The sequence below is a fragment of the Protopterus annectens genome, chromosome 14.part0 (assembly GCF_019279795.1).
Source record: "Protopterus annectens isolate FY-2018-M chromosome 14.part0, PAN1.0, whole genome shotgun sequence".
Classification (NCBI taxonomy): domain Eukaryota; kingdom Metazoa; phylum Chordata; order Ceratodontiformes; family Protopteridae; genus Protopterus; species Protopterus annectens.
In genome coordinates this window covers 697,015,789-697,032,563 of record NC_056748.1, presented here as the reverse complement: position 1 = coordinate 697,032,563, position 16,775 = coordinate 697,015,789, and the positions used below count along the sequence as shown (strand labels likewise).

Genomic DNA, 16,775 nt, shown 5'->3' with positions numbered 1-16,775 from the left:
TTAAAACTATGCATCTGCAGTATATTTTTTATTTAAAAATAATATAATTATTAGCTTGCATTATAATGAGTGGATTAAATATGGTTGAGTCTAATCTTTTTATAGGGAACTGGAAAAGCAAAGGGAAGACTTGGCTGGAGACATTGCAACAAAGCGTCAAGAAGCTGAAGCAGCGGTAAGTAACTGCATCACAGTAATACTTTTTAGTTTTTGTATTTTAAAAATTTAACAGTATTTATTGCATTCTGTAGCATTTATTGTGGTTGTCTATATCTTTCTGATTCATAGTCACCCGAGGTCATGGAAAAAACAAATGTGATGTGTACATGTGCACATATGGATGCACTTTTGGTAATGCTTGCCAAAGTACACACCATCACTGTTATGTTTGGGTTGGCACTTTTGGAAACTATGTCAATATTACTTGTGCAGTAGTTTCATGTTCTGTGCTAGTAGCCTGGTTCCAGAAGTGGACCTGAGATGTCACAGAGGCAACTGGAAAGAGGGAGATCATTTTTTTTGGTTAACTTATTAAGCCCACTAAGCAGTAAGCCCTTATCTTAAGTATTAGTTCGGGAGAACTGTTTCAAGTGACTTGTTCAGTCATACTATGTATGTGGATGCTGAGAGAGTAGTACCAATGACTCACAAAAAAAGATGTTTTCTGGTTAAGCTGATAGCGTGTGTGCTGTATTGCTAGATACTTCGTGATTACTCTGATGTTAGTGTTTCACTGCTGCAGTCATTACACTTGGGTTATCCTGCCATCAGGCGGTCTCGCAGTCAGCCAGAGTTCCAAAGTCTTGGTCCGGTGTCAGTTGCTGTCGCTTCTTCCCTGACGTCAGTGCGCCAGGGATATATAAGTTGCAGCCGACGCCATTTTCTTCAGTCTTCCTTGCCGCGGAGTGCCCGAAGCAAAAGCAGTTCGCAAGTGCCGGTCGCCAACTCCTGAGATTTTCGAATTCGAATTTCAGAACCGAAGTCTTCAATAAAGCTAAATACCCCATTGGGGAAACTTTTTCTTGCCTCAGACCGATGTCAGTAAAAGTTAATAATTGCATTTCTTGTGGGAAGCAAATACCTCATAAGGATTTTCATTCTTACTGTATTCCATGCCTAGGCCCAGACCATGACGTCACTAGTTGTCGGTTTTGTGCTAGATTTAACAAGCGTACTATTAAACGTCAGTTTGATTTTGCACGCCATTATTTTGGCTGAAGGTTCAATTATACCATACCGTCGAAACAACCGACGACCGGAATACACAAAAAACACAAAGACAAGGACAGGCATCCGAGGTCCAAAACTGACGATGAAGCCTCTTCTAGGCCAGTCGCCGGTTCTCAGTGAGGTGCTTTCGCAGCCCCTAACACCCGCTACCTCAGAGCCACAGGCCGCCTCCGACTCCCACGTGGAGATTTCTAGGCCTCTGGAAACTCAAGGTATTGGGCCTATGGAAATTAACCCCTCAGATGGGTCTGGAGCCGCTGAGCAGACATCAGCTTCTGAGGGTGATTTCAGACCTTCACAGCTTACCATCAAAACAACAACCAAGTCTAAAACTCCTTTAAAGACAAAGAAACAAGTACAGCATTCACCTGGACAGGCCTCCATGCCTAAAAAACAGATGCTCAAAATGGCCGAAGACCTAATTACTCTGATCAGGGGTTCCCATCCCCCTCCTGATAAAAGGCCTAGGCAGGATACAGACTATGATTCCTCTGACCAGGTTTCCATTTTTTCCATTTCTTCTGATTCCTCTTCAGACCAGGGATACTCTCTACCCCCCCCCCCCCTAATGAGGACTCTGATGCTGAAGAATCAATCCCTTCAGCCTCTCCTCCTGAGGATTACTCTTTTGGGGAAACTTTGCATACCATGAGGGAGCATTTCCATTGGGAGAGCCAGGATTATTCAGAATCCAAGAAAAGGCTCAGAGATTTTCTTTTATTGCCTCAGCACAGGCCCCTGGCTATTCCACCAGTGTTCGATATTGTGGATGATGTGTTCTCTGAATCCAGTTTAACCCCTGATTCCTTGCCCCCCAGCACCAGTCAAGCCAGATAGGTACTACAGAGTCCCTGACTCACAAATTTCTTTATAAAAACCCTGCTGCTGACCCAGAAACTATTTCCCATCATCCCAAAGGGGTAAAGGCTTCCACTGCTAAAAATCCAGTTACCTCTGACAGGGATTCTAGAGCATTAGATAGATGGGGGAAGAAAGTTTACACTTCTGCAACTTTAAATTGCCAGTTCCACATGCTTAAATACCAACAATATTTAATGTCTCTGTTAAAACAGAAAATGCTTACAAGCCCAGAAGGTCCTGACTATAAGGAAATGCAGGATTTATTGCATGCAGCTGAACAAGTGGGAAAACATACTCTGCAATGTGGTTTTGATTCATTAGAGTCTTCTTGTATAGCTGCAGTTACAGGATCTGTGATTTGAAGGCATGCTTGGTTAAAAGAACAAGGTTTACCTGAACATGTTAAGGCAAAATTATTGGATGCTCCTTTACAGCATGATATCTTCTTTGGTGTTAAGGCAGAAGAGGTATTAAAGAAAATGGAGGATAAGGCAAAATCTATGCAAACAGTGAAGGACTTCTTATAGGTACAGCCACCTCGATTTAGCAGAAATTGGCCTTCTAAAAATTGGTCCTTTCCAGTGTCGGACAGGCCACAAAAAGGCAGATACAGATGCCCAAGAGGCAGATCTCAGCCCCAAGGCTCTTACAGACCACGACAGTGGGGTGCTTCAACCCCAAAAGGAGGAGAAGATAAGTCACAACCTTATAGGAAACAGTCCCAATGACTTCCCACTTCACATGCCAAGCACTTTCCTTTTGGCAGCTCCCTTAGGGGGAAAACTAGCTCTTTTTTTCACAAAATTGACATATAATCACCCAAGACAAATGGGTTCTGGATGTTGTGTCTCAAGGTTACACGTTCCACTTTCACACTCTACCAAGGCCAAAAGGAATGCCAGACCTGCTACAAAATCAATGGGCAGAGGCACAAAAACAAATTACAGCCCTCATGGACATGAGAGGTATTCAAAAAGTGCCACAACAGGGACAAGGATTTTACTCAAGACTTCTCTTGGTCCCCAGAAAGGACAAAGCCTGGAGACCCATTCTGGACCTATCTACTCTAAATACTTACCTGGATGTTCCGAAATTCAAAATGTGACATTACAGCAACTTCTTCCCATGCTGGGCAAGAAGGCTTGGCTAGTTGCATTGGACCTCAAAGAGGCATACCTGCATGTCCCAATCAGACAAAATTGCAGAAGATACCTCAGATTCATAGCTGGCACAATGCATTACCAATTCTCTGCACTGCCCTTTGGCTTATCTACTGCCTCCAGGGTCTTCACAAAATGCCTGGCACCAGTAATTGCATTTTGCAGACAAAAAGGAATTCAAATATATCCCTACTTGGACGACTGTCTTATTCAAGCAGAGAGCAAGGACATTCTTCTAAAGCATCTGGCGTTTGTAAAAAGATTGCTAATTTGCCTAGGGTGCACAGTAAACGAAAATAAGTCAAAACTAGTGCCCTCACAAGAGATAATATTCCCGGGTGCCAGCTTAAATACAACGGCCCAGATGGCTTATCTCACGCCAGACAAGCAAAGACAACTGACTCAGTACTTTCAATTGATGGCAACAAAAACCCAACTCCCTGCAAGAAAAATTCTGCAGGCCTTAGGGTTCATGGCATCCTGCATACTACTAATACCATATGCCAGACTGCATATGAGGAAATTACAATGGTACCTAAAAAGTGTTTGGACTCAACACTGTCACAGTTTGGAAACAGTAATACCACTTATTCCCTGCTTACAACAGGAGTTTCGATGGTGGCCACAGGCATGTCACCACAACAAGGGACAGCCTTTCACTTTACCCACAGCCAGGCAGACACTAACAACAGATGCTTCGGATTACGCCTGGGGAGCACACATGGCAGGAAAATGTAATCAGGACAAGTGGGCCGCAGACCAAATGCATCTTCATATCAATCAAAAAGAGATGCTAGCTGTACAAAATGCCCTAACAACTTTCAAGGACCTTCTTCATCCAGGACAACTATTACTAAAGACTGACAACACCACAGTTATGTGGTACATAAACAAGCAAGAGGGCACTCATTCCTATCCCCTCTGCAGACAAGCCATGACTTTGTGGAACACAGCACTGGCCTGTCAGGTTCATCTGCAAGCACAATTCCTGCCAGGAAAGAAAAATACTCTGGCAGACGACTTAAGCAGAAACATCATGGATCCTCACGAGTGGAAATTAAATCCACAAGTATTCAGCATGATAACACAAAAATGGGGGTCCCCAGACATAGATCTTTTTGCCTCCCCTCTGAACTGCCAACTACAGAAATTCTGCACAAGGACTTACCACACACAAGCATGGAAATTGGATGCTGTCTCGTTCAGCTGGAAAGCCCTACAAGTTTATGCCTTCCCACCACTTCCTCTCCTGTCAAAGATACTCCTAAAAGGCAGACAAGAAAGGCCAAAAATGATCCTGATTGCCCCAGACTGGCCACGCCAGCACTGGTACCCAATCTTAAAGAACTTGGCTCATGGCCCAGCATGGATTTTACCTCAAATTCCTTATCTTCTGACGCAACAAAACAATCAGATCCTACACAGCCAGCTCAAAACCTTAAACCTGGCTGCATGGCAGATTACTTAGCCAAGCAGCCAACACCTCTCTCTAAAGCTGTTATGGATGTCATTTTGGAGGCCAGGAGGCCCAGCACCAGAAAATCCTATTCAGAAAAGTGGAAGAGATTCTGCGCCTGGAACCAGGTTCACAGCTTTGACCCTGTTGTTCCAAATATTCCTCAGATATTACAATACTTAACTGAGATGCTGGACAAAGACCTATCCTTTTCATCCATTAAGATCCACACCTCTGCCATCTCAGCTCATTACAACACGGATCCTCCTATTTTCTCTCATCCATTAGTAAAACAGTACCTCAGAGGGGCTAAAAACATAAGACCGCCCCAGAGAGCACCAACACCAACTTGGGACCTCAACTTTGTCTTGGAAAAACTAACTTTACCTCCTTTTGAGCCAGCCAGTTCAGCAGAACTAAAATATGTGTCATGGAAAACTGCTCTGCTTCTGGCAATAACCTCAGCACGAAGAGTCTCGGAGTTACAGGCACTAATGGCAGTGGAACCTTTCATCATTTTTCACCAAGACAGGGTTTCTTTAAGAACAAACCCTACATTTATGCCAAAGGTGGTATCCAGTGTGGCTCTTAACCAAACTATTCACTTGCCAACATTTTATCCAAATCCCCAGAATATAGGGGAGAGACTTCTGCACTCATTGGACATGCACAGGCAGTTACGCTTCTACTTGGACAAAACAAAAGCTTTCAGGAAAACTGAGCAATTGTTTGTAGCATATGCTGCATGATCACAGGGAAAGGCTATTTCAAAGCAGACCATTTCAAAGTGGATAGGGCACTGTATCTGTTTCTGCTACACACAGCATGGAAAAACTGTACCTAGCAACATTGGGCCACATTCCACCAGGGCAACAGCCACTTCAACTGCCTACCTTAGAGGAGTACCTACCAAGGAAATTTTGGAAGCTGCAACTTGGAGTTCAGTGCACACCTTTACCAAGCATTACCACTTGCCTCTTTACTCTAAATCCAGAGCTGGCTTTGCCACAGCAGTGCTGCAAGGCCTCATAGCCACCCCGAATCCTTTATAGAACCAGCCACCCAATCTCAGCTTTGGGATTCAACCCAAGTGTAATGACTGCAGCAGTGAAACATGATGAACATAGTACAGTTTTGTACCTACCATAAATGTAGATGTTAGAGTGTATTCACTGCTGCAGTCCAGGTTACCCTCCCTCCATCCCCACTTTCTTAGCTGGGACTTATCTATACCTTTCTACCCTATACAACCTATGTGGTGTATTTGCTTGTAACTGAAGGTATCGTTTTTATTTATTTTATTTATTAGCAGTATGTATTGCCTACCTATTTGGGGGCACCTGACATCTGGGGCAAGAAAAACTGAAGAAAATGGCGTTGGCTGCAACTTGTATACCCCTGGCGCACTGACGTCAGGGAAGAAACGACAGCAACCGATGCCAGACCAAGACTTTGGAACTTTGGCCGACTGCAGGACCGCCTGACGGCAGGATAACCGAAGTGTAATGACTGCAGCAGTGAATACACTCGAACATCTACATTTATGGTAGGTACAAAACTGTACTTTACTGGAAATGTGCTTGGCCAAACTAGTTAAGTTTTGGGGAATTCTTACAGACGCCAGAGGCTCTCTGTGTAGTAACTTGAGGCTAATTTGATGTTGAGAGGTTCCACCCCTCTTTTCAGAGTGGAAATAATTTTGTTTGCTCCAAGGTAGTGTGTCTAGAGAAAGTACAAATGTCAGACATCTTCACGGCCATACTAGCACCTGTTTGAAAGCATCTCAGCTGAGTTTTGTGAACTGGAATATGAGCACTAAATAGTGGATGTTATGTAGTCTTATCTCGCCGTAATTCTTGCTGGATGGGATGGGTTCGGAGCTGATATTCGGCTCCGACTCTGCCAATACTAAAGCTCAAGAGCTTTTACTGGCTCAAGGCTAGCCTCTATCCCATGGTACCTCATGGCAATTCTCCAGATCTCGTTTGCCGCAAAAGCTTCAAGGTTGTGTCTTACTGGCTCGTTGGCTAAGTAAAACAATTTTTTTGCTTATTTAGTCATTTTCTACCACCTTTTTCTATCTTATATATATCTTAATAGTCTCTTCTTTATTGTGTGACTGTTTTTGAAAGTTTTCAACCCCTATACCCCCTTAGGACTGCACGGCGCGTTTAAATTAGAGGGCCTTTCTTCCCTGTGTGTGTGAAAAAAAGACTTCTCTTTACACTTTTATTGTAGTAATACTATTGTTGCCTTTGTTCTTAGTGTTTAAGAATGTCTAAAGATAAAGACAAGGATTACTAGGATCATCGCCCTTCGGGGTTCAAAAAATGTGACAGGTGTGTGCAGAAAATGTCTCTTAGAGACAGCCACACCAGTTGTGTATATTGTCTGAGTGAAGCCCATTTAGAAGAACCCTGCACATTCCGTCATCCTTTTAGTACAAGAGTGTTGAACGAAAGGAAGAGAAAACTTATTGACAGGGGTCTCATGACCAGTTCCTTCCAGGAGCAGCTGGAACTTGGTCAGGCAGCTCCAGAATCTTTAAAAAGAAAATCATTGGCCCCGACTTCGGAGCCGACCAAAAAGTCTAAAGTGTCGGAACCAAGGAGGTCTGATTCCGACTCTGCTTCATTTTCGGTGCAGTCGATTTCATCGGTTCCAAGACAGTCTTCAGTACCGAAGATTTTGCCCGACATCGAGACTGTATCTCCTACTTTGAGATCCCCTATTTTGGAGAGAAGGACGTCTCATTCGGTCTCCACCAGATCCTCCAGGACCCTATCAGATGAGGACATTGAGAGGGTGGTGAAGAGGTTGCGTTTGGATCCAGCTCTGGCTAGAAAATTGACCCCTCCATACCCAAAGGTCTCAGAGCCGACCCCCGTACCGATCACTGTTCCTCCTCAGACTGCTTCACTCTCTGAGCCTATTACATCAGGTTCCTCTGTCTTTGACCCTTTGGCTCCGGGGATTCAGCCTGTTTCCTCGGAGACAATTACTCTATCATTGATGGCTCAGTCTGGAGCCGAGGGTTCTGGGAGCCGACGCTCTCGTGTCTATTCCGACGGGGACAGTCACCCTGGGTTCTCATCGGAACCGACCCTCCCTCTCGGAGCCTGGGCTCGACTCAGCTCAGCTCCCACTTCTGCTTCGGAGCCATTCCCTCTTGCTAGAAGTCGACCGTCCGCCCCCTCGGAGCGGAGGTCTTCTTTGGAGCAGGGGGGAAAGGCTTTCAAAGCTATAGAGAAGGCTTTATCCTCTGCCAAAGCCATTCCTTTGGAACCTGTGTCCCACCAGCAGCAGGCGGCAACCTCTTCTCCCCTGCCACCCCCACAGCGTAGGGAACCAGAGGCCCAAGTAGCCCCCATTGGAGGCTCCCCCCTCTTCCGAGACCTCCCCAGGTTATCCCACTGGAGAGCTCCCTCGGAAGAGGTTATGTAAGAGGAAACGTGTAGACTCCCCTGAGTCTGTCACATCAGACAATGATTTAGAGGAATCAGAAGGGTCCCCTAGATCTCCCTCTGAGGATGTCTCCTTCTCTGACATCCTAGAACTCCTTACAGGGGTGATTGGAAGACCTCTACCCCTACTGAGGACTCCTTAGACAGAGGGGTGATTGGAAGACCTCTAACCCTACTTAGGATGAATCCATGTATCTTGAGGCTTTTGGCTCCCGACCTTCCACCTCTTGGGTGACAGTGCCTTATGACCAACTTTTGGGGGTCATTTCGCAGAAAGCATGGACCTCTCCAGATTCAGTGGAAGCCGTCCCGAGGAGGCCAAACAAATTTATGACAGCACCTGAGGGCAAGTCTTTCCTTAGCAAGGGAGTTCCAGTTGATGCTATGGTGGTAGCAGCGGCCACCAAGAAGTAGTTATCTGAGACGTCTTCTACTATCCATCCTCCTTTACATTAAGATTGCTGAATTACCTGACTCATTTTACTTGTCTTCAGAGGGATCTCCTGAAAGAGTTAGGAGATACCCTCCAGGGTTCAGTAGCTCCGGGTTCCATGGACAAGGTTTCTGCACAGCTCTCCACCCTTATTTCCATAACTAACTCCTCCAAGAGGCTGATCTCATATGCGGCAGATGGAGCAAGCAGGGTAAGCAGGAATATCCCTCAGGAGACATTCGTGGATGCGTCTGTGTAATTTTACAGAATCCTTCAAGTCTTCCTTCACTAATGTTCCCTTTGATTGTTCATCTCTTTTTGGACCCCAAGTGAAAGAGACTTTTTCTAGGTGCGAGCAGGGAGGAAAAGCCTTGTCTGCCATTGGAGTCCGTTTCTCTCTCCCATCCAGATCCTATCCCAAGGGTAATACAGGAGGGAAAATGTGATTCCGCAAATCCCAAACAGGTTTTCCTCCGGCACATGGTCAACCCTCCCCCAGGGGCAGAGGGGGAGGATATAATGGAAGATGCCATCCTCGCGGCAGAGGAGGTCCGTAACATCAGGGAGACAGATAAGCTTTCTGTAATCGTCCCTTCCATCGACCCTGAGGGGTTGCCCGACTGTCCGTCTCTGGAGGCAGTTGGGGGTTGTATATCGCTGTACCCAAGCGCCTGGCTAACTATCACTCAAGATCGATGGGTACACACAATAATATCCAGAGGCTACCTGATTCCCTTTATTTCTGAACCCCCAACAAGCCAGTCTCTTCCAGACGTACCACCCATCCAATTAGACCGTGCAACATCAGAGATCATCTCGTTGCTGCAAAAAAAGAGTCATCCAAGAAGTCCCCGCAGAGCAAGTAGGATCCGGAACTTACTCTCGATTTTTAGTTCCAAAAAAGACAGGGAACTGGAGATCAATTCTAGATCTCAGCAGGCTCAACAAGCATGTAAGAAAATCAAAGTTCCAAATGGTCATTCTGCAGGCGATATTTCCCTTTATCGGGAAAGACAACTGGATGTGCTCAATCGATCTCCAGGATGGTACTACCACATCAAAATGGACATGCGCTCCAGGAGACACTTAAGCTTCCGGCTGGGAGACAGTCATTTTCAGTTCAGAACAATGCCCTTTGGCCTCACTACAGCCCCCAGAGTGTTTACCAAATGCATGGCAGTGGTAACGGCTCACCTGAGATGTCAAAGATTCCAAGTGTTTCCCTACCTAGATGACTGGCTCCTCACCAAGCATCAACTCATAAGGAGCAGGGACGAGACTGCATCCTTGTGCACCAGCCTAGGCATCACTGTCAACTTGCAAAAGTCAGTCTTATCTCCCTCGCAGCATATTGTATATCTAGGCTCAGAAATAGACACAACCACCATGTCAGTAAGGCTAACACAGGAAAGAGTGGAATGTCTACGCAGTCAGATCAGATCCTTATTAAACAGAGAGTCCAGGCCAGAGTAGACCTTCAAGTCCTAGGGACTATGGCTTCTGCCATCTTATTAGTTCCTCTTGCTCGCCTACATATGAGGATTCTCCAATGGATGCTATTTACACAATGGTCGATGCAAGACCTTCCATTGTCTCACCAGATATTAATAACAAACACATGCAAAAGGGATCTGACATGGTGGTTACACACGAAACAACTTGTCATAGGTTGTCCACTTGTTTCTCCCGAAGAGAAAGCAGTTTTGACCACGGACACTTCCCAGATTGGGGGGGGGGGGCATTATCTGGGAAAGACAGCCCAAGGTACTTGGCAAAACCACGAGAACCACTTGCACATCAATGTTCTGGAAATGAGAGCAGTGCTATATGCGTCGCAAGCACTTCACAGCTCCCTTCCCACTGGAGCGACTGTGATTCAGTCAGACAACATGTCTGTCATGCGGTACATAAACAAGCAGGGGGGAACCAAGTCTTACCCGCTTTTCAGAGAGGCCTTAAGAGTTTGGAAATGAGCAATGAATACTCAACGCTTCCTGATAGCAATGCATATCCCGGGGAAATCCAACGTAATAGTGGACAAACTCAGCCAAGCAATTCTGATGCCACACGAGTGGTCCCTGAATCCAATGGTTGCGAAAGAGATCTTTCACAAATGTGACCAGCCTTGCCACTCATCTGAACACCAAATGCAGCAGCTACTTTGCCCTCTTTCCCCATCCAGGGATGTCACCCAGGGATGCACTAGTTCACGATTGGCCCCCGGGACTTCTTTATGCTTTTCCACTCATACCCAAAGTAATACAGAAAGCAAGACAGTTGAGGAGTTCCCTGATCCTCATTGCTCCTTACTGGCCTCGACAAGTTTGGTTTCTTTTCCTGTGGCCCTGCCTCTTGGAGGAACCATGAATTCTGGACCCATCTCCAGATCTCCTGATTCATCAATTGGGACAGTTCCACCCCTCCATCCACACCCTCAAATTGTCAGCATGGCTGCTCTAATTCCACGTGTAACTAGGTGTATTCCTTTATCCCCAGTGGTCAAACACATCCTAATTTCATCCCATAAACCTTCCACTCAGAAACTATATTCTAGCAAATGGAAAAGGTTTTCCATTTGGGCTACAAATCGGGGCTTAGCTCCATATACGACTCCTTTAGAATCCATTTTATCCTTCCTAACAGCAGTTTTTCGTGAAGGAGTGGCAGCCGCTACAGTTAGAGTTCAGTTAGCTGCCATTTCCAATTTCCATTTTGGTTTCATGGGAAATCCAGTCATGCAGCACTCCCTCTGTAAAACCTTCTTAAAAGGAGTTCTTCTTAGGCCCCCAATAAAACAGCCATTAGAACCCTGGGACTTAATCTTAGTCCTCTCATCTTTGATGTCTGCACCCTTTGAACCATCCTCGTCATCAGACTTAAAATTGTTATCATGGAAAACCTTGTTCTTGGTAGCTATAACATCGGCTAGGAGAGTCTCGGAACTTCAAGCCCTAACTATTCGACCTCCTTACATTATCTTTCACAAGGATAGAGCCTCTCTCAGGACAAACCCTTCCTTTCTTTCTAAGGTATGCTCAGAGCACAACCTGAATACTACCATTGATCTACCTGTGTTCTTTCCAAACCACTCTAATAAATCAGAGTATAGACTTCACCAGCTAGATGTCCACAGGATACTCAGATTTTATATACACAGGACTAGAGAATTCAGGAAATGTTATCAACTTTTTGTTTCCTTTTCTGACAAAAGGAAAGGCTTGTCTGTTTCAAAAATTACTCTTTCAAAATGACTTTTGGATTGCATATCCTTTGCTTATCAACAAGCTGGTAGACAATTACTGGTAAAAGCTAAAGGTCACTCTACTAGGGCTGTAGCTACTTCATGTGCCTTTAGATCTAAGCTCCCAATTGATACTATTTGTGCAGCAGCTACTTGGGCAAGACCACATACATTTGTCACTCATTACAAATTGGATTTGGCCTCCCGGGACAGGTCATCCTTTGGGTCCACTGTGCTGAAGAGTCTCTTCGCTTGAGCCACCTAGGATAAAGGTGCTAGGGATGCTGTCCCAGCCAGCAAGAATTACAGCGAGATAGGACTACATAACATAAAAAAGTTATGTACTTACCATAACGTTCCATGTTTGTAGTCCATCTCGCCTATTTTCTTGTGTCCCTTCCTCCAACCCCCTTCCTGTTTCTGGGGGATCTGGTGGACCTCTTTTTGAGGCTGCCTGACATTGTTCTTTACTGTCCAACTGGAATGGATTATGTTTCTAATTCTTTGCTGTATTTATACAGCTTCTTTCTTATTATTACCTGATAGGTATTTATTGCTTTCTTGCAAACTAGATCTGGGGAATTGCCGTGAGGTAACATGGGATAGGGGCTAGCCTCGAGCCAGTAAAAGCTCTCGAGCTTTAGTATCAGCTGAGTCGGAGCTGAATATCGGCTCCAAACCCATCCCATCCAGCAAGAATAAAGGCGAGATGGACTACAAACATGGAACGTTATGGTAAGTACATAACTTCTTTTTTTCACAAGTGGGGGGGGGGGGGGAATAAATGTGAAAGCACATTTTTAAAGCATAAACATTTATCCTTGACAGTTGACTGTGGCAATTTGGCAGGCGGCAATGAAAGAGAGACGGGGAGGGTACAGTTGTGAGATGTATTTAACTACTAGATGACTAAATTCTTTCCATATCCTGATGGTGATTCATTGAGTGGCTGTCTTCCTGACATATGCATTTACATAAGTGTGCCCCCTCTCTGGCAGGTTAGATGCCGTTTCATACAGTGTTGTGCAAGGTCAAATAGGCAACCCTGCAGAAGGAATAACCAGTTCACAGTGCCACAGCTCCAGGAAACAAAAAGTGTGCTCCATTTTAATGCATAATAGAATTTATATGCAGGTTCTCACCCATGGTACACATCATTAATATGCTACAGAAGGCAGTCTCGTACATGAATGGCAAATTTGAAAAGATGATTTCCTTAGAAGCCATACTGAAACAGTATGAAATCATACCACAGGTACCTTGTGAAGGCAGAGTGACATGATGATGCAACAGCCACGTATTTCTGTTTTGCACTAAAGTATTTAACAGCACAACCATCTTAACATGGCTATTACTCTGTCTTACCAAACACCCCACAGTCAAGTTGTATTTATCCTCCAGTAAAGTACATGGACTAAATAACAAGTAATGTGGAGGGATATAGGAATATTAATGCAGTTGGATAGGGGTGTACACTGGAACGACATGAAGGTCATGAAAATGATGTAGTCACCATCTAATGTAGTATTCATTCATGTCTTAATAGTAAACTTTTATAAATTCCATGCAGCCCTTTAAGGAGGTTGGCCTTTGTGAAGATTTTGATAACCTATGGCTGGTTAAGCTGCCTCCCACTTTTAAGCACTCGTGTCTCAGTTTAAAGGGACTCATTGCCAGTTCTGGTGCTTGACTGGGCAAGGGCAAAAGTTGATTGTTCATAAACTTCTTATTTCATTTTTTTTAATGGACAAATTGGTTTACTTAATTGGCTTAAATGGTACTAGATTCACGCTACACACAAAATTTGATATGTCTGAAGTAATCGATGTACTACCCCTAAATAAATAAATTTGTTTTACTGTATTGAAGAGCATTTGAGAAAAATCATGTCTTAATTTAACAGAATCATGTCTTAATTTAACAGGGCTTGATGCTTAAATGCTTACACTTTAAGTGTTATTTTTTGTGCAGAATAATATTGCGCCTCAGTTTCAAGGCCTTCTACTCTTTCCTGAGCAGAGTTAATTAATGTATTTTAATTTAATTGTTTAATTTTAAGCTAACAGTTTCCTTTCACTCTGACCAATAGATGGTGGAAAAGCTGTTTTGTCAGCTACCAGTCTGTATTGCAATTAACTTGGTTTGACAGTTTTTGTTTATTTCTCCAGTTTTCACAGGTCTCTACTTAGAGCCAAGTCAGGGTGTTTGAGAAGCATCTGCCTTCCAAAATCAGCTCTTTTATGCAACTATTAAAATCTGGAGTGCTAATTTCCTAGTTTGTTGTTTTGCTTCTCTTGCCTTTTAGTCATACCTCTCAACCGTACCGAATTCCTCGGTTTTTACTAGTTTTGAGGGCAAAATATTGGGGTGCTACGAATTCCCGAGTGGCCCCCTTAATTTCCGAATTTCCCGGACTTTAAACAGTTTACCACTTTAAATTTTTTGAAACAGTTTACCACTTTAAATATGTAGCTGATGTCACCACCCATCACCAGCCTACAGAGGTGTGCGTGATGACATCAGCTACTGCCTGTTAGACTGGAGGGAACAGGGAAAATATGAGCAGCAATGGCAGGGAAAATGTGTGTATAACTTTTGCAGAGTCCACCAGCGCCCACGTCCAGCCTCCATGTAAGAACATTCATTGTTCTTCAGCTTTTCTCTATTTTAAGTGCTGGCTGGGCATTACCGTTTTACCTGCTACTATTGGGCTGCACGGTTTGCTGTTTTTAAATGCTCGTTTGGTTGTTTAATGTATCTCCTGAGTTGGCCGTTCTTTACTGTTAAGTTATGAGCTGTGTGTTGCTGTTTTTAAATGCTGTTTTAATTTATCTGCTGAGCTGGCCTGGCCATTCTTTATTTACTATGAGCTGGCCGTTGTTTGCTGCCTTGAGCTTGTTTAATTTGTCTGCTGAGTTATTTACTGATTTACTGTGAGCTGCTGCTGAGTTATTTACTGATTTACTGTGAGCTGGCCATTCAATAATTCTCAGTTTGTGTGTGCAGAGTTGGCTGTTATTTATTTACTGTTGTTTAAGCTGTTTGTTTTTAAATACTAAGATGGCCATTATTTTGCCACTGCCGTGAGCTTGTTTATCTGCATTTAAGAGCTTGTTTATGCTGGTTCTTCATTTTACTGCTGGCTGCTGCTTTTAAATGCTCGTTCATCATATTAGTGAAGGCTGTTCAGTACACAGAGCTGGTTCTCTGTGAGCTTGTTTATCTGCTGAGTTGTGTGTAATTTTACTGATGGCCGCTGCTTTTAAATGCTCGTTCTTCATTTTACTGAAAGCCATGATGGCTGCTACTTTTAAATGCTCGTTCTTCATTTTATGCAGTGAGCTTGTTTATCTGCTTTTAAGAGGTCGTTTATGCTGGTTCTTCATTTTACTGAAGGCTTTGCTGGCCGCTACTTTTAAATGCTAGTTCTTCATTTTTAATGAAGGCCGTTCAGTACACAGAGCTTGTGTGTGTCTGTAAAATGCCCCAGGTAGGCATACCTGGTGGTCAGGGTTAGTTAGGCTCAAACTCTGTACTTTAGGTAAAGGGAGCAAGAGTCTAAATCACCTACCCACACCAGCTTCTCTAAGACTGTACAAGCAATGTTTAAAATGTGTCCCTGGTTTTGCCCCCCCCCCCCCCAAATAAATTTTGACTTTTTCCTTAAGTTGTGCTGTGCAGTTCCTCAGGGGGAAAGAAGTTCAGTGCTGCTTAGGTGAAGTCTGTTTGTGTTGTTAGCACAACAGGTAGAATGCCTGCTTTTCATGCAGACGGCTGTGTGTTCTACTCCCACAGTGTGTAGATAGAGTGCTGATACTCTACTGTGTTGTGCTTTTGATGCTGCAGTCCTGATAATGTCCTAGTTGGCGGAGAGACCTAATAACTATGAACCTGTTATCAGTTTGCCATCCATTCCTTATTGCAATATTAGCTTTTTTTTTTTTTTTTTTTATGTAACGGGCAATTTATCCCTCAAAGGCAACAGGCACTTTATTTGTAGATGAAACAGTGAAATATAAAGCTGTTTGCTAGCAGCAATCTCCATTAGTTACAGATCCCTTTAATGTGGAATTATTTAGATGACTTCTGCAGAGATTGAGCATATTTACTGATACGGGTGGATTGTGGAAGCTTAAGTAGACTCTTATGATGGAAATGTTCTGAATTGAGCAGTTTTGTCATTATTGGTTCTTGCAGTTTGTTTCATTGTTTACTGGAAAAATATTAACAATAAATTTAAAATGCGCTTTAACAAGTGTGCTGTATTATACAAGAAATATAATATAATTTAATGCAATCAGGAAGGTGTATCAAAGAAAACGTGTTTGGTGTGCAAGGGGCCTATGATATGAAAACAGCCCAAAGGTAATCTTTCTGTGCCACTGGTCAGATGCATTTTCTTTGAATGTGGGTTTCAATGTTGTTTCAGTGAATGTGAGTTTCAAGGGCAGAGAAGCTTTAATGCTAAGTTTGTTTTCACTGTGAGACTGTGTTGCTTTGTTTAGCAGATATCTATCAGTGTTTGTACTATAAGATGTAAAATAAAAGTTTTAAATGAAATCTGAATAATCATTGTAAAAGAAAAGCAGCCACTATGCGCATTAAGACTGTTTGCGTTGTTAGTAGCTCAACAGGTAGTATACCTGCTTTTGATCTAGAAGGCTGTGGGTTCTACTTTCGCAGTATGTGGATGGATTGCTGATACTATGAACCTATTATCAGTTTGCCATCCATTCCCTATTGCAATATTACTAGCGTATCATTTTTTTTTAAATGTAACACAGGCATTCTTCAAGGGCAACAGGCACTTTATTTGTAGATGAAACAATAAAATATAAAGTTGTTTGCTAGCAGCAACCTCTTAATTAGTTCCAGATCTCTCTAATGTGGAATTGTTTAGATGAGTTTGCATTTTCTTTGAATGTGGGTT

The 16,775-nt window shown here is 43.6% G+C and overlaps 1 protein-coding gene across 3 annotated transcripts in view; it reads left to right on the top strand.

Annotated features, from left to right (window-relative positions):
* The window catches only part of DNAJC11 (DnaJ heat shock protein family (Hsp40) member C11), a 1,614,167-nt gene that overhangs the window by 1,057,139 nt on the left and 540,253 nt on the right, over positions 1-16,775 (top strand). For all 3 annotated transcript variants that reach the window (XM_044056434.1, XM_044056436.1, XM_044056435.1), the window contains one exon: positions 106-175. In XM_044056434.1, the coding sequence (XP_043912369.1) occupies positions 106-175 (70 nt within the window). The remainder of the gene's footprint in view (positions 1-105; positions 176-16,775) is intronic.